The sequence below is a fragment of the Choloepus didactylus genome, chromosome 10 (assembly GCF_015220235.1).
Source record: "Choloepus didactylus isolate mChoDid1 chromosome 10, mChoDid1.pri, whole genome shotgun sequence".
NCBI classification, from domain to species: domain Eukaryota; kingdom Metazoa; phylum Chordata; class Mammalia; order Pilosa; family Megalonychidae; genus Choloepus; species Choloepus didactylus.
The window spans coordinates 22,049,782-22,071,158 of NC_051316.1; the positions used below are offsets into that span (position 1 = coordinate 22,049,782).

General features: G+C 39.0%; 1 protein-coding gene across 7 annotated transcripts in view; it reads right to left on the minus strand.

The window, feature by feature from the left end:
• Window positions 1-21,377, minus strand: part of LOC119505040 (zinc finger protein 782-like) — a 36,286-nt gene that overhangs the window by 10,470 nt on the left and 4,439 nt on the right. For 4 of the 7 annotated variants that reach the window (XM_037797733.1, XM_037797736.1, XM_037797734.1 and 1 more), the window contains one exon: window positions 14,995-15,121. In XM_037797733.1, coding sequence (XP_037653661.1) covers window positions 14,995-15,121 — 127 coding nt within the window. Of the gene's footprint in view, window positions 1-14,994; window positions 17,330-21,377 lie in introns of those variants that run through there. The other 3 variants (XM_037797731.1, XM_037797737.1, XM_037797735.1) reach the window with 2 other exon arrangements.

Below are 21,377 nucleotides of genomic sequence, written 5' to 3' on the forward strand. Positions count from 1 at the left end.
CGGAGCGAAGGATCATTAGACGCCAGTCATGTATATTCCCAGATAACAGAGGTTTTCAGGACACCACTGGCCATTCTTCAATGAAGGTATCCACTTGTTGATGCCTTAATTTTGAGATTTTCATGGCCTTCGCATTGGAAATTATAACCTAGTAAACCCCCTTTATGAAAGTCAACCAAAGGGCAAAATGATGCAGTGGTTACATTTGGAATTTAATTACTCCTCTAGGGCAGCTGGTAAATAGCCAGTAACTTTGTGGAGCAGGCATTTCAGGGAAGTCTATGATCAGCCACACATCATACAACAGCCTGGAATGCGTAGAGCAGCTGAAATCGCAGCGAAACCTGTAAGTTTCCCCGGCCAGGGGAAGTCGTCCCTCCCTGTCCCAGGTATAGCAGACTGTATTGAAGCTAGTTCCTAGAGGAAAAAACGACAATCTATGCTAGGAGCATGGAGCGAGACTCAACCTGGCCCCAAGTGCAGAATTAATTAACAAACTCAGATGACTGAATAAAAGCTGCAAGCACAGATAAGCTGAGAGCAGGCACAAAAGAATCTGGGAATAGTCATCCCGGCAAAGAGGAGGTAGGGCTAACAAAAACGGGGGAAAAAACAGAGACTTTTGCAGTTGGAGGCACTCAGAATACTGGAAAAGTGCTGGGCTCCAACAAAAAGGGGCAAATAGAAATGGGTCCCAATTCCCATCTGCAAAACCAGGAACTTGGGGTCCAACTTTCAAAGAGGGTACATTTGGTTAACTTTTCCTGTTTCCTTGCTCTCTGACTCTTTATCTTCTTACATTTCAATTGCCCATCAGAGCTCCTGCCCCAGTCCAGACTCCTGCAAGGGCAGAATTAAAGTTGTCTCAGAGTAACTATCAGGTGAAAGAGATAATAATAATAGCCTAAAGGGCTTACCTTTAAATAGCCTACAGTGGGACTTACAAAACTTGGAGGCTGGGAAAGAACTTGAAAATGGGTTTCTTTTTTGTTTTCTTTCTTTTTTTTTTATTTTTAATAACTATTCATTACAGAAAGCCTCAAATGTATGCAATTGGCCCCTGGACCAAGGCAGGAGTGGAGCTAAGATAGCCCTGAGAGACAAAGCAATGAGTCTAGTGGGGAGACAATCCCCTGAAGGGCATAACTTCCCCCAAAAAACATCAGGGCCCAGCTCAGGGAGCAGCCTTCCTTCAGAGAACTCGGAGCCCAAGGGCTGGAAAACAGAAACCAGCTTGACTCAACCATGCATCAATCCCAATCTCTGCATCTCAATTGATGCAGAGAAGGCATCTGACAAAATTCAACATGCATTCTTGATGAAAACACTTAGAAGGATAGGAATAGAAGGGAACTTCCTCAACATGATAAAGGAAACAAATGAAAAATCCACAACTAACATCATACTCAATGGGGAAAGACTGAAAGCTTTCCCTCTAAGATCAGGAACAAGACAGGATGCCCACTGTCACCATCATTATTCAACAATGTGTTGGCCATTCTAGCTAGAGCAACCAGTGAAGAAACAGAAATAAAAGGCATGCAAATTGGAGAGGAAGAAGTAAAACTTACACTGTTGCAGATTACACGACCCTATGTGTAGAAAATCCAGAAAAATATACAGCAAATTACTACAACTGATCAATGAACACAGCAAAGTAGCAGGCTGCAAGATCAACACTCAAAAATCTGTAGTGGTCCTATACACAAGTAATACGAAACAGGAGGAGGACATCAAGAAAAAAATTCCATTTGCAATAGCAACCAAAAGAATCAAATATTTAGGAATAAACTTAACCAAGGTCACACAGGACCTATACATAAAAAACTACAAGAAACTGCTAAAAGAAATAAAACAGGACCTAAGAAAATGGAAGAACATAGTGTGTTCATGGATTGGAAGAGTAAATATAGTTAAGATGTCAATTCTACCTAAACTGTTTTATAGATTCAATGCAATACCAATTAGAATCCCAACAACTGACTTTGCAGAAATAGAAAAACCAATAACCAAATTTATTTGGAAGGGCAAGGTGCCCTGAATAGCCAAAAACATCTTGAGAGGAAAGTGGTAGATCTCACACTACCTGACTTTGAAATATATTACAAAGCTACAGTGGTCAAAACAGCATAGTATTGCCATAAAGAAGATACACTGCGCAACTATGAGAAGGAGTGAAGCTGTGAGACACGCAATGAGGTGAATGGATCTTGTAGACAGTATTTTGAGTGAAGTAGGCTAGAAACAAAAAGACAAACATTATAATGCCTCATCAATATGGACTAACTAAAATGTGGAAACTCTGAGAATTGAATCTTAGAGCATAGCCTATCAGCAGAACGCTTATTTTAATAGTACCCAGATTGTAAGCTCTTACAGTAGTCACATCTATTCCTGAATTGTAATGGCTATCTCTAAATTCTGAGATGCTGATCTCTGTGTATAACCTGGATGGTCTCTGGAACTTTCGGTATCTGTGTGACACCTGAAACTCAGAGCTAGAGCTCGGCAGCTATGAATGTCATTTATAGCACATACAGCAACTGTTTAAAAAGCTGAAAGAGTCCAGACTTCAATTAGAGATATGAAGGAAGCAGATCTGCTTAGGCTAGGGCAAATCAGGCAAAAGGTTAAAGGACGATTTTGACCGTGTGTTAAAACTTTCAACTTCTGTGTGGTACCAAGGGAAGAGATGTTTATTTGGTGCAGAATGAGTATTTTCTACAGCACACTAGAGAATTTAACTTGTACAGTCAATTTGTTTGAACACCGTAATTACAAGGAACTTTGGATAGGAAGTGAAATCTGGTAGGTTTGTACACATTAGTTTGAAATAGTGATACATCCCAAAGTCATTTGAGCAGAGAATAAAAATATATTTGGAAGGCCCCCCTGAGGAGCTGGGGAAAAATGCAGAAATGTTGGACATCCCCACCTGGGTTATTGCTGATAATCTGACAAACACTGAGAATGGACAATTTAGTATGCTGGGCCCTCAATCTTGTGGCTTAATTTTATGAGGCCTATTACTGCAAAGCAGAGATTAAGCCTATTTATAAATGTGCCTAAGAGTCTCCCGCAGAGAACCTCTCTGTTGCTCAGATGTGGCCCTCTCTCTCTAGCTAAGCCAAATCAACAGGTGAACTCACTGCTCTCCCCTCTACGTAGAACCTGATGCCCAGGAGTGTAAATCTCCCTGGCAAAACAGGATATGACTCCTGGGGATTAGCCCAGACCCAGAATCATGGGATTGAGAAAATCTTGACCAAAAGGTTCTTTGAAATTTGCTCTCCAACTCCTTGGTAAATTGTACTTTGAAAGTTATCACTCTTCTATTTATGTTATGTATCACAGTAACAAATGTAAAAAAAAAAAAACAAAAAAAGTCAACCTAGCAAACATATTTTCAAACAAAAATCAGCTGAAAGAAAGTATTTCACAGCACCGTATGTGTATAACCATAAGAGTTTAAAGAAATTCTTCAGAAAGAAGAAAAATAATACCAGGGGAAAATTTACATCTACATAAAAGAAAAACCCCATAATCTGGAAACATGAGGCTAATTTTAGAACTCTTTTAAAAAGACAATTTAGGAATAAACTTAACAAAGGATGTAAAAGACCTCCACAACAGAAAACTACAAAACTTTACTAAAAGAGATTAATAAAAAGGACCTAAAAAGGTAGAAAATATTCCGTACTCATGGATGGGAAGACTAAACGTTGTTAAGATGTCAATTCTACCCAAACTGATCTACAGATTCAATGCAATTCCAGTCAAAATTCCAACAACCTACCTTGTGGACTTGGAAAAGCTAGTTATCAAATTTATTTGGAAGGGAAAGGGGGACTCAAATAGCCAAAAACATCCTATTAAAGAAGAACGAAGGGGCAGGACTTAAAATTCCTGACTTTGAAGCCTACCATAAACCCAAAGAAGTCAAAACAGCATGATATTGACATATTGATCAATGGAATCAAATCTAGAGTTCAGAAACAGACTCCCAGATCATAAGGCTCCCAAATCCACTGAACTGTGACAGAGTACTCTCTTCAACAAACGGGGCTGGGAGAACTGGATATCCATGTCCAAAAGAATGAAAGAGGACCCCTTCCTCTCACCCTGTACAACAATTAACTCAAAGTGGACCAAAGACCTCAATAAAACAGAGAGCACCATAAAACCCTGAGAAGATAATGTAGCGAAACATCTTCAAGACCTAGTTATCAGGAGGTCACTTCTTAGACCTTACACACAAGCAACAAAACAAGAAAACAGATAAATGGGAACTCCTCAAAAACAAAATCTTTTGAACCTCGAAGGAATTTGTCAAAAAGGTGAAGAGACGGCCAATGCAATGGGAGAGAATATTTGGAAACCATGTATCTAATAAGATACATCTTGCATATATAAAGAAATCCTACAACTCAACAATAGTACAAACAGCCCAATTATAAAATGGGCAAAAGATATGGAAAAATGTCTCTCCAAAGAGGAAATACAAATGCCTACAAAACACATGAAAAAAATGTTCATCTTCACGATTACTGAAATACAAATCAAGACCACAATGCCATTAAACAAACAGGAAACTAAAAATGCTGGAGAGGATGTGGAGAAATTTGAACTCTTATTCACTGCTGGTGGGACTGTATAACGGTACAGCAGCTGCGGAAGACAGTTTGGCAGTTCCTCAGAAAACTAGACATCAAGTTATGTTACAATCCAGCAATTTTACTTCTCAGCATATACACAGAAGACCTGAAAGCAGTCACATGAACAGACAATTTCCACACCAGTGTTCTCACAATTGCCAAGAGATGGAAACAATCCAAGTGTCCTTCAACAGATGAGTGGATAAACAAAATGTGGTATATACATACGATGGAATATTACACTGCAGTAAGAAGGAAAGAGGTCTTGAAACACATGACAACACAGATGAACCTTGAAGACATAATGCAGAGTAAAATAAGCCAGACACAAAAGGAGAGATATTGCATGTTAACACCACTAATGTGAACTCTGTGAATAATGTAAAATAAGTGTCTTCTGATGTAGAATATAGGGGACCTAGAGATACACAGAAGCTAGTGAATGGGGAATGATAAGCTGATGTGTATAGACATGATAATGAGGGTGAACTTAATGGTATTGGAATGGACAGGTGTGACTATGCTTCCTTAATGGGATTAGAAGTATCAGTGCCACATTGAAGGCGAACAGGTTTGAAAGTAGTTTTTTAAAGGCATGTAATCCCCAGAGTAGCACTTCAAACATAAATAAGTGTTAGTATGATATATTTATAAGGTATGACACTGGTACAATGAGTTAATAGAACTGCATATGGAAAAACTACCCATTATGTATTATAGTCTATATTTAACAGGAATATCTTAACTAACACTACACTAATACTAGGGATAAATAATTTGAGGCTGATAAGAGCTCTGGGATGTATTATGTTATGATAATTGTATAAAATTGAGAGTGATGATGACTGTACAACTAAGTGAAGATAATGAGAGAAAGTGTTTATCTTGGGGCAAAATATATGTTATGTGAAATTAGGAACCTAACCCTTAATAAATCAGATCCCCGACTTGAGGCTTGCTCTTATACAACTTAGGGCTGTAAATGGGAGGCTAAGCCATCCTACAATTATGCCTAAGAGGCACCTCCTGAAAACCTCTTTTATCGCTCAGATGTGGCTTTTCTCTAAGACCAACTCAGCAAATAAATTCATTAACCTCCCCCCAAGATGGGACATGACTCCCAGGGGAATGAATCTCCCTGACAACATGAGACATGCATGACTCCCAGGAATGAGCCTGGCCCTGGAATCAAGGGACTGAAAACACCTACTTGATTAAAAGGGGGAAAGAAAGGTAACAAAATAATTTGCAGTGGCTAAGAGAACTCAAATAGAATCGAGAGGCAATCCTGGAGGTTTCTCTTATGCAAGCTCCACCCAGATATCCCAAATGGCCAGCATATGCCATGGTTTACCAATCATAGTTACAAAATACCTAGGTGCCTATTTGAGAGTCTATAACAGATTCTCAGTTCACTAAGTTTTGTATCTCAGAGACTTAAATCTATCAGCGTGTTCCTATGCCAGACAGGTCCTAAAACCCAGAGGCAAAACCTCTTTAAGAACAACAATCAGATGCAGCCCCCTTCCCCATGGTGTCAACACCCCCTTTCTATGTGAAAGAGTTGGGGTGGTCATTGCCTAGACACCCCTGAAGACTGAGAAAGTTATTGGATGAGAGGAAAGGGTGGCAACAGACAGAATGGGATTTAATAGAGGATTCAGAATACTTAAATTTTATATAAACATATGTATGTATTAGATGCTAGGGTACTGGAATAGCTAGAAGGAAATAAGTGAAATGGTGGAAAAATAACATAACATTCTTTGAAATTTGCTCTATAGCTATTTGTTGAATTGTGCTTTGAAAGTTGGCACCTTTCTATACATATCCCACATTGCACAATAAGGAAAGAACTGAAACTGTGGAACTTTAATCCATAACGTTTTATGAAATTACCTATATAACTGCTTATTGAACTGTACATTGAAAGTTAACACCTTTGTGTATATACGTTGTATTTTCCAACAATGGAAATAACTGAAATTGCAAAACTGTAATGCATTTTAACATTCTTTGAAATCTGCTCTCTAACTACTTTTAAATTGTCCTTTGAAGGTAATCACTGTAATGTATTGTGCCAGTTTGGAGATATTATGTCCTCCCAAAAGTCATATTCTTTAATGCAGTTTTGTGAGGACAGATATATTAGTGTTGATTAGGTTGGAATCTTTTGATTGAGTGTTTCCATGAAGATGTGACTCAATCAACTGCAAGCAAAACGTTTGATTAAATTATTTCTATGGAGATTCAGACCCCGCCCATTTAGGGAGGGTCTTTGATTTAATCACTGGAGTCTTATAAAAGAGCTCACAAAAAGGAGCTCAAAGCAGTTGAGAGGGACATTTTGGAGAGACATCTGGAGAGATGCTTGCTGACACTTGGAGATGAGGACAGAAGGACACTTAGAGATGCTGAGCTAAGAGATGAAGTTGAGTCTGTCATGGAGAAGCTAAGAGAGGGCCCTCAGAAACTTAGAAACGCCTTGGGAGAAAGACGCAAGGACACAAAGGAGCTGAGAGAGAGGAGCTAAGGCAGAGACATTTTGGGAGAAGGCCATTTTGAAATGCAAGCTGGAAGCAAAGGATCAGCAGTCTCCAGCCAAGTGTCTTCCCAGCTGACAGAGGTGTTTTGGACACCTTAGTTTGGACTCTCAGAACTGTAAATTTGTAGGCAAATAAACCCCCTTTATAAAAGCCAATCCATTTCTGGTGTTTTGCATAATGGCAGCATTAGCAAATCAGAACATGTATATATATTGAAGTTCACAATTTTTAAAAATGTATTTTTAAAAACTGCTTAATATTGCCACTATATAGCTGAGATCCAACAAAGGGGATACTCTAAAGAGGACCTCCTAGAGGACCTAGCCAAACTCACATATCATAAACTAAAGTGAGACTAAGCAATAGCATTTCATAAAATACAAGGGCCATGACACTCTGTGGCATTGTGTGGTCCCCTAACGGCAGCAAGATTCCCACCGCCATCGAACACAAGTCCACTTTAAGATATGCATGATACCTAGGAGGCTTATTCTGGAGGCAATACATCCCACATCTCTCACTTTCACTGTAGCCCATACACAAAATCACATTTACATCTGCAGCTTTCTACTGGGGAGAATCCCAAAAATACACCTTAGTATTGGCAAAACAGGCCATTTCCCACAGCATGCCCCTTGTCCCAGTGGGAACAGATTTTAGATTAGAGGTTTGGCTATCTACAAGTATGCCTCTTGGAGTCTGTAGTAGTGGATCAAAGACCTCAATATAAGAGACAGTACCATAAAACTCCCAGAAGATAATGTAGGGAAACATCTTCAAGACCTTATACTAGGAGGTCACTTCTTAGACCTTACACCTAAAGCACAAGCAACAAAAGAAAAAACAGATAAATGAGAACACCTCAAAATTAAAAGCTTCTGTACCTCAAAGGAATCTGTCTAAAAGGTGAACAGAAAAATGAAAATGAGAGCACAACATATCAAAATTTATGGGATGCAGTTAAGGCGGTACTGAGGAGGAAATTTATAGCTCTAAATACATACCTTAGAAAGGAAGAAAGAGCTAAAACCAAAGACCTAAAGGAACAACTGAAGAAGCTAGAAAATGAACAGCAAATTAATCCTAAACCAAGTAGAAAAGAAACAACAAGGATTAAAGCAGAAATAAATTGACACAGAGAACAAAAGAACAACAAAGAATAAATAACACTAAAAGTTGGTTCTTTGAAAAGATCAACAAGATTGAGAAGCCCCTAGCTAGACTGACAAAATCAAAAAGAGAGAAGACACAAATAATTACATGGGACCAATTCCCATCACCGCCAGAGCCACCAGGAATCAGAGATTATAGATTCCAAACTGGGAATGATCAGGGTCACTTTTAGAAATAAAGAAAAGCTATGTGTGGCGGATGCCAGTCATAACGCAAAATGATCTTCTTTTACCCTGCCATGAGTGCCTATTGCTCATACAACAACACCCGGCTCGCAAACACCAGACACAGAGTGAGCCCCGAGAAAAAGCATTATACAGTCTCTCAGCGGGGAAGAAACAACAGCAAATCTGGCTGTCATGACACAAGTAGCACTCACAGAAGCCGATCCTTGCCCACTGGTGCAATGTCAATGTCTACCCTGGCTCTGAGTTTTAGTATTTTCACTGGCTGCATGGGTCACATGACTACTTACTGCCCTACAAGGCTTCACCATGTAGGCCTAGGAATGCTCAAATAATACTCAGCTAAAAACCTAAAACTGTACACAGGGATGGGACAGAGGAAATTGCTGGCTGCTGCTCCTCAATCACCCACATCCAACATGCCACTGAGCATGATTAATGACCCAAAGCTATCCAATCTATATATCAAAAGGGTCCAATAGCATAAATGGGTCCAATGCATAAACAATTCTCGACCCAGCATACCCTAAGTAAGATTTTCATACAACAGCAATGGTCTCCTGAGTACAATAAAAAAAAACCCAGCATGGCCCACTGTCCTCTACTCTAACCTCCTGGACATTTTACTCTAAGACAAGAGGTTAGACTGCAAAGAGGGCCAACAAAAAATTAACACCCAATTGGCAAATGTGTGGACAAAACATTCTCGCTGTGGAGAGAAGTGCAGGTGACTATGTGGGAACATGCAGCCAAAGCCTTTGCTAGGCTAGATGACTTCCTAAAAGTCATAGACCTCTGTGACAACAATCATTTCACTAAACCTACAGAGATACCATGACTGGAGCTGCACAATGGTATTTAAAAGCCCAAGAGAAAATTCCCCATTCTTTATGGACTCCTACTTGGGAGCAAAACACATGTCATGTTTGGCCTCTGGCATTACTACCTCACCTCAGATGATATTACCCCAACCCCTGATCTAACCCCTGAGAGGATTTCATCTCCAGTAGAATCCACCACAGTAGTTGGAGAACAGGACTTACAACAGTGCTTGTAGCCCTGGGACTCATATGTGGACTTACACCCTGCAGAGATTGCCAACTGCCTGCCCAGTGGGCCCATGTGGTACCTTAAAGCTTGCAAAACAGAAAGCCACCCCCCCACCACCACTGTCAACTTGCCCTGAGATGAGCAATCCCCACTGGTTAACAATGTCTACATAACCATTTAAATGATGACTCATGCGTCCCAGAAGAGCACCTCTCTGACAACCTCTTCCTGTGTGTACTAATGCAGAGAAATTCTTGCCCCATAATACCAACAGAAGGGTTTCCTACACACAGTATCATGGTTACCCCCTACCCTATACCCACATTTCCACCTTCCTCACCTTCTCCCTACAATACCTGACTCACCCTCTCAGGAATATTTACCCACTGATGACGTTTTTGTGTATGTAACCAAAATAGCAGCCCATAAGCTAGAAGAATAGAACTGTTGGATATTCCATCACAATGTGCAGGCGTATTCCCCAAAGTTTGTACTCCACCCTGATGACCTGGTCCCGGATGAGCCCCTGTCTTGGACAAAGATCAATCACTCTTATGCTCCCATAAAGCTATGAGATTACCCCAGGGTAGCTACTATCTGCCCCTCCACTAATCTGCCTAATAAAAGATGAGAGTCACACAAACCCAGACTGTGACAGTCACATTAAATTCATATACTACTTATTTACTTTCTGGATTTTCTACATACAGAATTATGTCACCTGCAAATAGTGAAAGTTTTACTTCTTGCTCTCCAATTTGGATCCCTTTTATTTCTTTTTCTTGCCTAATTGCTCTAGCTAGCAATTCCAGCAAAATGTTGAATAACAGTGGTGACAGTGGGCATTCCTGTCTTGTTCCTGATCTTAGAGGGAAAGCTTTCAGTCTTTCCCCATTGAGTATGATGTTAGTTGTGGGTTTTTCATTTATTTCCTTTATCATATTAATGAACTACATATCAGATAAGGGTTTAATAACTCAAATATATAAAGGGATTCTACAACTCAACAACAGAAAGACAAACAATCCAATTAAAAAATGGGCAAAAGACATGGACAGACACTTTTCTGAAGAAGAAATACAAATGGCTCAAAAACATATGAAAAAATGCTCAACTTCACCGGCTATTAGGGAAATGCAAATCAAAACCACAATGAGATATCATCTCACACCTACCAGAAGGGCCATTATCCAAAAAACAGAAAAGTACAACTGCTGGAGAGGATATGGAGAAAGAGGCACATTTATTCATTGTTGGTGGGAATGTAGAATGGTGCAACCACTCTGCAAGACAGTGTAGTGTGGAGGTTCCTCAGGAAGCTAAGTATAGATTTGCCATATGATCCACCGATTCCATTGCTAGGTATATACTCAGAGGAACTGAAACTTAAGACACAAACAGACATCTGTAAACCGATGTTTATGCAGCATTATTTACGACCGCCAAGAGATGGAAACAGCCCAAATGTTCATCAACGGGAGAGTGGATAAACAAAGTGTGGTATATACACATGATGGAATATTATGCAGCTGTAAGACAGAACAAAGACATGGATCACATACAAAGGTGGGTGAACCTTGAGGACATTATGTTGAGTGAAGTTAGCCAGAAACAAAAGGACAGATACTGTATGGTCTCACTAACACGAACAAACATTAATGAACAAACTTCAAGAGTTAAAAGCTGACAACACAGGCTACCAGGAGATAAAAAGAGGGTAGAGATCAGGAATTTGATGCTGAAAGACTACAGAATGTTTAGCAGTATTGATTGTATAGATACAGAAATAGATAGCATAATACTGTGTGATGGTAGCACAATATTATAAGTACACCAAACAAAGATGTCTGTGAGTAAAGCTGAAAGAGGTGGGATAGGAGAATGTTGACACCAGAGGTAAAGATAGATGATAAAGACTAGGACTGCATAACTTGGCCAAAACTGGAGTGGCCAATGACTGTTACTAAATGTACAAATATAAAAAAGTTTTGGCATGTGGGAGAGCAAATGAATGTCAACCATGCAGTGTTGAAAAAGAGATGGTATTCGGGAAAAAACATTTTCAAAGCAAACTGGAGTCTATGGTCAAAAGTAACATTGTAATATGCTTCCATTAAATGTAACAAAGGCAATATACCAATGCTAAGTGTGTATGAGAGGGGGATATAGGGGAGGGACATGGGATTCTTGGTAGTGGTGGTGGTTTCTGTCCTTACTATCATATTGTATTGTATGACATGTTGTTTTACTTTTCATCATCTTTTTTATTATTCGCTTAAAAAAAAACAAAACCAGAACCAAAACCAAAAAACAACTTTTTTTTTGTAGTAATCAATATGTTCAAGTGGTGATTATGGTGATAAATTTACAACTTTATGATGATACCATGAATGACTGACTATAGACTCTGGATAAATGTATGGTATGTGAATATAACTGTAAAATTGCAGAAAAAATATATAGGAGTAACAGTGTTGGAGAAAACATGGAGAGAGGAATGTACCTGTCTACTATTGATGAGCAGGCAGAATGGTGTAGCCTTTCTGGAGGTCAGTGTGTTAGTTCCACAAAAAGCTAAGCATACGGGGCCATAAGGTCCTGCAACCTCATTATTGGGTATGTCATTGGAAGATCTGAGAGCAGAGACATGAGTGGACATTTGCACACTGGTGTTCATGGAGATAGTATTCATGATTTGTAATGGGTGGAGGTGGCCTAAGGGTACATAGATTGAGGAACAGAATGGTGAACTGTGGTGTATGCATACAATGGAATACTGGGCAACTGGGAGAAGGAGTGAAACTGTGAGACATGCAATGAGGTGAATGGATTCTGTACACAGCATCTTGAGTGAAGTACACTTGAAATAAAGGCAAACACTATAACACCTCAGCAATATGGACTAACTACAATGTGTAAACTCAGAATTGAATCTTAGAACACAGTCTAAAAGGGGAACGATTATTGTAATGATCCATAGATTGTAAGCTCTTACAGCAGTCAAATCTATTCCTGAACTGTAGAGGCTATCTCCAAACTTTGAGATGCTGATCCCTTAGTGTATAACCTGATCGGTCTCTGGAACATTGGGTACCTCTGTGACACCTGAAACTCAGAGCTAGAGCTCGGCAGATATGAATGTCAGCATTACTGCATACAGCAACTGTTTAAAAAAAAAGAAAAGCTGAAAAAGAGCCCAGACTTCAACTAGTGATATGAATGAAGCAGTTCTGGTTAAGACTAGGGAAAACCAGGCCAAAGAGTAAAGGTCGAAACTGACTGTGTTTTAAAACTTCAACTTCCATGTGAGACCAAGGGAAGAAATGTCTATTGGGTGCAGGATCTATATTTTCTATAACATGATAACTCTACAGTCAGTTTGTTCAAACACCACAAATATATGGAACTTTCAATAGGAAGTGAGATATGGTAGGTTTGTATAGGTGAGAGTGAAATAGTGACACATCCCAAAGTAATTTGGGCAGAGAATAAAAACATATTTGCAGGGCCCCCCTGAGGAGCTGAGGGAAAATGTAGAAGTGTTGGACTTCCTCACCTGGACTGATGCTGATGCTGTCACAAACATTAGGACTGGTGGTTTGATGTGCCGAGCCCTCTATCATGGGACTTGCTGTTATGAAGCTCATTACTGCAAACGAGAGGCTAAACTTGCATATAATTGTGCCTAAGAGTCTCCTCTTGAGTACCTCTTTGATGCTCAGATGTGGCCCCCTCTCTCTAACTGAGCCACCTAGACAGGTGAACTCACTGCCTTCCCCGCTATGTGGGACCCGATTCCCAGGGGTGTGAATCCCCCTGGCAACACAAGAAATGACTCCTGGGGACGAGCCTGGACCCAGCACTGTGGGATTCAGAGAATATCCTTGACCAAACAGGGGAAGAGAGATGAAACAAAATAAGGTTCCAGTGGCTGAGAGATTTCAAATGGAGTCAAGAGGTCACGCTAGAGGGTATTCTTATGCGCTATATATAGTTTTTAGTGAGTTGGATGGCTAGAGGGAAATATCCAAAGCTGCCGAGCTGCAATCCAGTGACCTTAATTCTTAAAGATGATTGTATAACTGTAGCTTTCACAGTGTGACTGTGTGATTGTGAAACCTTGCGGATCGCACTCTCTTTATCCAGTGTATGGACAGATGAGTGGAAAAATGGGGACAAAAATTAGATGAAGAATAGGGTGGGATGGAGGGGATGGAAAGATTTAGGTGTTCTTTTTTGCTTTTATTTTTATTTTGGAATAAGGAAAAGGTTCAAAAATTTATTCTGGTGATGAACCCACAACTGTATGATGTGCTGTGAATAACTGATTGTACACTGTGGATGACTGTAGGGTCTGGGAATATATCTCAATAAAACTGTATTTTTAAAAAAGTACATGAACAATGGGGAGGAGGAGGGGAATGGGATGTTTAGGATGTTCTTTTTTATTTTTATTTTTATTTTATTTTTGGAGTAATGAAAATGTTCCAAGATTGACTGTGGTGATGAATGCATAACTATATGACACTACTGTGAACAACTGATTGTATACTTTGAATGATTGTATGTTATGTGATTATATCTCAATAAAATTGCTAAAAAAAAAAAAAAAAAAAAAACTCAGTAAGATACAAGTAGAATTGTTAAAAATATCAAGATGTACCAACCCAAACATTGGTAACCAAAGAGTAATGAGAACTCTCAGATATCACTAATGGGCATAAAAATAGCACAGCCAATTTGAAAACATTTTGCAACTATTTCTAAAGATTCATATAGAAAGATCCAATAAGCCTACTCCTAGGTATATACACAAGATAAATAAAAATAAATGTTCACACAAAGACTTATATGCAAATGTTCATAGCAACATAATTCATAACAGCCCGAAACTTGGAAAAAAAAAAAAGTCTATCAACTCGGAATTGATAAACTATGGTGTACTTGTACAAAGGAATAGTACTTGGGATAAAAGGATAAACTACTGATATACAAAAACACAAATATGAATCTCAAAACATTCCACTAAGTCAAAAAAAAGTCAAAAAAACGGAAGTACATACTTAATGATTCCACTTATATAAAATTCAAGAAAAGGCAAAATTATTGCAATAGAAAGCAAATCAGTGGCTGCAGGGGCTAGAGGGGCAGGAATGGAAGAAAAGACTTGCTGCAAAAGGGTATGAAGAAACTTTCTGAGGTGAAAGAAATATTCCAAATCATGATTTAGTGGTAGTAATCAGCTTTACACATTTCTCAAAACTCATCACACTAGTACTGAATTTTATTCTCCATTAAAAACACCTCAATAGACATGATTAAAATTTAAAAAAAGAAAAAACAAAAAGGTACTCAACAGGGAGATACAAGTTAGGCTCTGCTCACCGACTGAGACGAGGTGGCTGTAGTTCTCCAGCATCACATCTCGGTACAGGGTCCTCTGAGCAGGGCCCAGGTGCCGCCACTCCTCCTGGGTGAACTCCACAGCCACGTCCTTGAATGACACCGAGGCCTGTAACAGCACATTTCTGGTCAATCTGAAGCATCCAGAGACAGGTGACATGGAAAATACCTTAGGAAATCAACTCTTACCATCTTTACTGTTGCGAGTTTCAAACAAAATGCTATAAAGGATGCCTAGGATGCTCCTAACTGCAGGAAATCTTGATGAGGAGAGCTCTCTACACAAGGTCAGGGGAAATGCTTCAGGGGCTCTGGGTATGAATAAGGCAGACAGAGATGCACAGAGCAATTCTCATGTTTAATATTTGATGACGCTTCTGTAGATGATATGACAATTTAAACTTTTGTTTTCTAATTGTTTCTGGCTGGGATACAGATGATGAGTTTGATTTTTTTTTAAACACTGACCTTGTATCTAGCTACTTTCTAACTTGACTTATTATCTTTAATAGTTAACGTGTAAATTTTTCTGGATTTTCTACCTACACAATCATTTCATGTCTGAAAAAATGGGAGTTTTATATCTTCCTTTCTAATCCTCCTACCTTTTATACTCTTTACTTTCTAGGTCCCTGGTTAAAATTTCCATTACTATATTTTCAGTCTCAGGAGAAAAGTCTCCTGTATTAAGGTATAACACATAAAGTTACCATACTATGTTATTTTTTATATATTAGATGAAGAAAGATCACTTTTATTTCTACTATGTTAATAACTCTGATCATGAGTAGATATTAAATATGCTCCAATTCACTTACTACATATAATCATATAAGTATATGATTTCTATCCTTTACTCTATTACTGTCATGAATTACACTGATGTTTCATTAACTCAAACTTAAATTCATCGAATATCAGTAACCTCGACATGATATACTATCCTTTTTAAACATGTATCGATTTGTTTTCCTTACCTTGGCTCAAAAATTGGATACAGAGAACTAAACAGGCATATATAGCCAGAAAGGACTGAAAAACATCAAATATGATAAAGCTGTCCTGCTTGACAGTGACATAATTTCAAAAGGTTTAATTAAAACAGTGTAGTCTCTTAGTACATAATGCAATGGACTGACCCAGGGAACAAAGTCAGAAATAAACACCAATACCTACCTTTTCCTTACTGTAATGCAGCTGACATCTTAAATGAGTGGAGAAAGGCTGGATATAAATGTCATATGTGTAATTAGATTGCCTTTTGGGACACAAAAGTTAGATCTATACCCCAGACCACAGAGCAAGACAAAATCCAAATGTATAAAAGCTCTGAATCTAAAACAAAATGAGCACCTTCTAGGAGACTATATAGGATGATTCTTTATAGTGTTAAAATAAAAAATGCCCAAATATGACTCAAAATCCAGGAATCATAAGAGAAAACTGCTAAATTTGACAACATAAAAATCAAATGACTTTATGGCAGAAACAAAAACAAAAACAAAAAACCAACAAAAAACAAATCATAAGTCAGGCAAAAGTACAAATGGAAAACTGTAGGAAAATTATGTATTTTATATCATAGGATGGGGCTATGAAAACGTACTGAATAAATAATTTAAAAATCAGCACATCAAAAGAGAAACAGGATAGGGAGGTATGGAACTGAGTTAGTCCCCTAGAACAACTAGTTAAGTAGCCAGGAACAACCAGTAAATAGCCTTTGGGAGGACAATGTGACCAGTCACACATAGTACACCAGTCTGTAATGGGTAGAACGGCTGAGATTACAGCATGGAGATGTACGTAAAGCTCCACAAACCGTGGAGCTGTTGCCCCTCCGCCACCCGCACAGCAGGCTGAGTAGGAACACTTCCTTGTGGTAAAAAGAAATGGTAGCTGCCAGCAACAAGGAAAAGCATCTCAACCAAGCTCCATTCACAGTTTTAATTAACAAATATGGACTACTGAACACAAGCTACGAGCAAAGATAAACCCAGACCAAGCAGGAAAGGAACCATAAGGAGTCTCCCAGAAGAGAGGAGGTGGGGCTGATGGAAAATTAATAAATTAATTAAAAAAAAAAAAAGAGGCTTCCGGAGTTGGCTGAGCTCAGAAAACTGGAAAATGGCTGTGTTCCAAGAAAAGCGGCACACAGAACAGGTACCAACTCCGGTCAACCAGCAAAACAGGGAGGCTGGGGACTGGCTCTGAAAAGGGGATTTCTTTCTTTTTCCTTTTTTCCTCTCATTCCAAGTGGCTCATTAGAGAAAGCCTCAGGCATTTACAATTGTCAGCTCCAACCCAGGCAAGGGTGGAGTTCCCATCCCTTATGAAAGGTATAAAATCACAGATCCAAGAAGCATAACGTACCTCAAACAATAGAATCTGAATAGACCTACTCCAAGATACTTAATAATCAGATTATCAAATGTGAAAACAGAGAATTCTGAAAGCAGCAAGAGAAAAATGATCCACCACATACCAACAGAGAATTCTGAAAGCAGCAAGAGAAAAATGATCCACCACATACCAAGGAAGCACGATAAGACTATCTGCAGATTTCTTGGTAGAAATCATAGAGGTGGAAAGGCAGTGGTATAACATATTCAAGATACTGAAAGAGAAAAACTAACAACCAAGAATTCCCTATCCAACAAAACTGTCCTACAAAAATGAGGGAGAGTTTAAAATATTTTCAGACAAACAGACACTGACAGTTTCTGAACAAGGTACCTGCTCGATAAGAAATACTAAGGGGCGCACTACATGGCAGACAGGAAAAGTAAGTAGAGGGAGGTTTGGAGAAGAGTGTAGAAATGAAGAATATCAGCAAGGGGAAAAAGAGAGAGGAAAAATAAAATAAACTATGACCTATAAAATCCAAAAGACAAAATGGAAGACAGTAGACATTACCTTGTGTGATGGTTGGGTTCATGTGTCAACCTGGCTAGGTGACCCAGCTGTCTGGTCAAGCGGGCACTGGCCTGACAATTGCTGTGAGGATATTTGAGGCTGGTTAATAAACCAGCAGTCTGGTTTGTTGGATCATCAGTCAATTGACTGTAGCTGACTGATGACTCATCAAGGGGCGTGCTTCCACAATGAGAGAATGCAATTGGCTGGATTTGGTCCGGGTGATCAGCCGGTTTGTTGGATCATCAGTCAATTGACTGCAGCTGACTGATGACTCACCAAGGGGCGTGCCTTCCACAATGAGAGAATGCAGTTGGCTGGATTTGGTCCAGGTGATCAGTTGAAGGCTTATAAGCCAGACGGTTAGAGAACCTTCACTTCTTCTTCGGCTGCCCAGTGAAGCATTTCCTGGGGAGCTCGTCGAAGTTGCAGTTCATTTCCTGAGGAGTTCGTCGAAGTTATCGGTTCGTTTCCCGAGGAGTTCATCGGACGTCTTCCTTGGAGTTGAGTTTGTTGACAGCTCTGCAGAATTTGGACTCGTGCATACCCACAGTTGCGTGAGTCACTTTTACAATCTGATAATCAGAGACATCTCTCATTGATTCTGTTTCCCAAGAGAACCCTAACTAATACACCTTGGATGAAATCAGCCAGAAAGAAAGGGACAAATACCATATGGGCTCACTAAATGAACTAATATTGATGGGTAAACATTGTGAGTTAAAGATGAGAACACAGTTATGAGGAAAAGAAAAGAGGCATTTGATACTGAAGGAGTACAGAAGGTTCAACAGGATTTATTGTATAGATCCAGAAATGAATAGCACATTACTGCATGATAGTAGCACAAAATTTTAAGTATTCTGAACAAATGAGTGTGAATACGGTTGAAAGAGGGAAGCTAGAGGCATGAATGACACCAGAAAGAAAGATATAAGATAAAGACGGGGATTGTGTAAGTTAGCAAAACCTAGAGTAGTCAATAATGGTGATTAAATGTACAAAAATAACAATGTTTTTACATGAAGAAGAACAAACGTATGTCCACATTGCAAGGTGTTCAAACAATCAATGCAAACCAGGGTCTACAATTAACAGTAACACTGTGAGCTGCTTCCATTACTTGTAACAAAGGCAATACACAAAAGCTAAATGTCTGTAAGAGGGGGATACAAGGCAGTGGTATGGGTTTCTTCATGTTGTTGCTATTGTCTGACCCCTTCATTGTATTTTATTTTAATTTTATTTACTTTCTATCTTTCATTTTTTTCTCCTCTTCCTCTTTCTATGCAAAAGAAATGGATATATCCTCATATAGATTGTGGTGAACTATGTGATTATACTGGTGATCATTGATTATCTACTTAGCATAGATCGTATGGTGTGCGTATGAAACTATTTAAAAAATAAACAGAGGGATACAAGTGCTGGAGAAAATGTGAAGAGAGGTATCTACCTACTCCCTCTTGGTGGAGAAGTAGAATGGTGCAGCCCATCTGGAAAGCAGTGTGATGATTCCACAGGAATCTAAGAATCAGGTTACCTTATGGTCCTGCAACCCTGTTACTGGGTATACGCTTGGAAGAACCGAGAGCAGGGACATGAATAGACATTTGCACACTGGTGTTTATGGCAGCAGTATTCAAGATTTTCAACGGATAGAGATGGCCTAAGGTTACATCAACTCATAAATGGAATGGTGAACTGTTGTGTATACAGAAATGGAATACTGAATGGTGGCAAGAAAGAATGAAGTTGTGAGGTATTCAGCTAGCTAAATGGACCTTGAGGACAGTATGTTCAGTAAAATAAGCTGGAATAAAAAAGACAAGCATTATAACTTCTCACTAATATGGACTAACTATAATGTATAAACTCTGAGAAATGAATCTGAGAGCACAGGTTATCAGGGGAGGCTTGTAAAGGTTCCTAGACTGTAAGGTCTTATAACATTCACATCCATTCATGAGCTCTAATGGTTATTTCTAAATTCTGAGATGCTGAGAATATAACCTAGTTGGTCCCTGTAAATTTGTATAACTGTGTGACACCTGAGACTCAGAGACAGAATTCAACAGCTCTGAATATCAGCATTAACCCATAAAACAACTGTTTAAAAAAGCTGAAAAAGAGATCAGACTTCAATTAGAGATATGAATAAAATGGACTTGGTTGGGATAAGGTAAATCAGACTAAAGGGTGAAGGATGATATTAACTATGTTCTAAAACCTCAACTTCTATGTGAGATGAAAGAAAGAGATGTTCATTTGGTGCAAAATCTGTATTTTCTGTAGCACACTACATAATTTAACTGAACGGTCCATTTATTCAAACATCATAATTACCTGGAACCTTGAATAGGGGGTGAGATCTGGTTGGTTTGTACAGGTTAGCGTGAAGCCATGATACATCCCACAGTAATTGGGCAAAGAATAAAAATGTGGTAATATTAAACTTTCCCACCTGGGGAATTCCTGATATTCCTGCAAGCATTGAGGACTACCAGTTTAGTAGGCTGAGACCTTCATCTTGGGGCTTGCCCTTATGAAGCTTGTTATTGCAAAGGAGAGGCTAAGCCTATTTATAATTTTGCCTAAGAGTGACCCCCAGAGAACCTATTTTGTTGCTCAGATGTGGCCTCTCTCTCTAAGCCAACTCTGCAGATAAACTCACTGCCCTCCACCCTATATGGGACATAACTCCCAGGGGCGTAAATCTCCCTGGCAACGTGGGGCATGACTCCTAGGAATGAGCCTCAACCAGGAATCATAGGATTGACAAAGCCTCTGGATCAAAAGAAGGTAGAGAAATGAAAAACAATAGAATTTCAGTGGCTGAGAGTTTTCAAATGGCAAAGAGGTTCTTCTGGAGATTATTCTTACGGTTTATATAGATATCCCTTTTTAGTTTTTAGTGTATTGGAATAGCTAGAAGGAAATAACCTGAAACTGCTAAACTGCAAGCCAGTATCCTTGATTCGTGAAGACGACTGTATAACTGTATAGCTTACATGGCGTGACCATGTGATTGTGAAAACCTTGTGGCTCACACTCCCTTTATCCAGTGTATGGACACATGAGTAAAAAATGGGGACAAAGAGTAAATGAATAAAGAGGGGGAGAAGAGTATGAGATGTTTTGGGTGTTTTTATCTACAAAAATCTACAAATAACCAACAGTTTTCTCATTTTTATTTTTGTCCTTATTTTATTTTTATTTTTTGGAGTAATGAAAATGTTCAAAAACTGTGGAGATGAATGCACAACTATATGATGATAGTGTGATCAACTGTACACTTTGATGAGTGTATGGTTTGTGAATATATCTCAATAAAATTGCATTTAAAAAAAGAAAACAAAATGGGTAAAAGGGAAAGGATTCAATAAAAAGAAATACAAGAGAATCATAAACAACAAAAGCTGTTCCACCTCACTCATGGGAAAATAAAT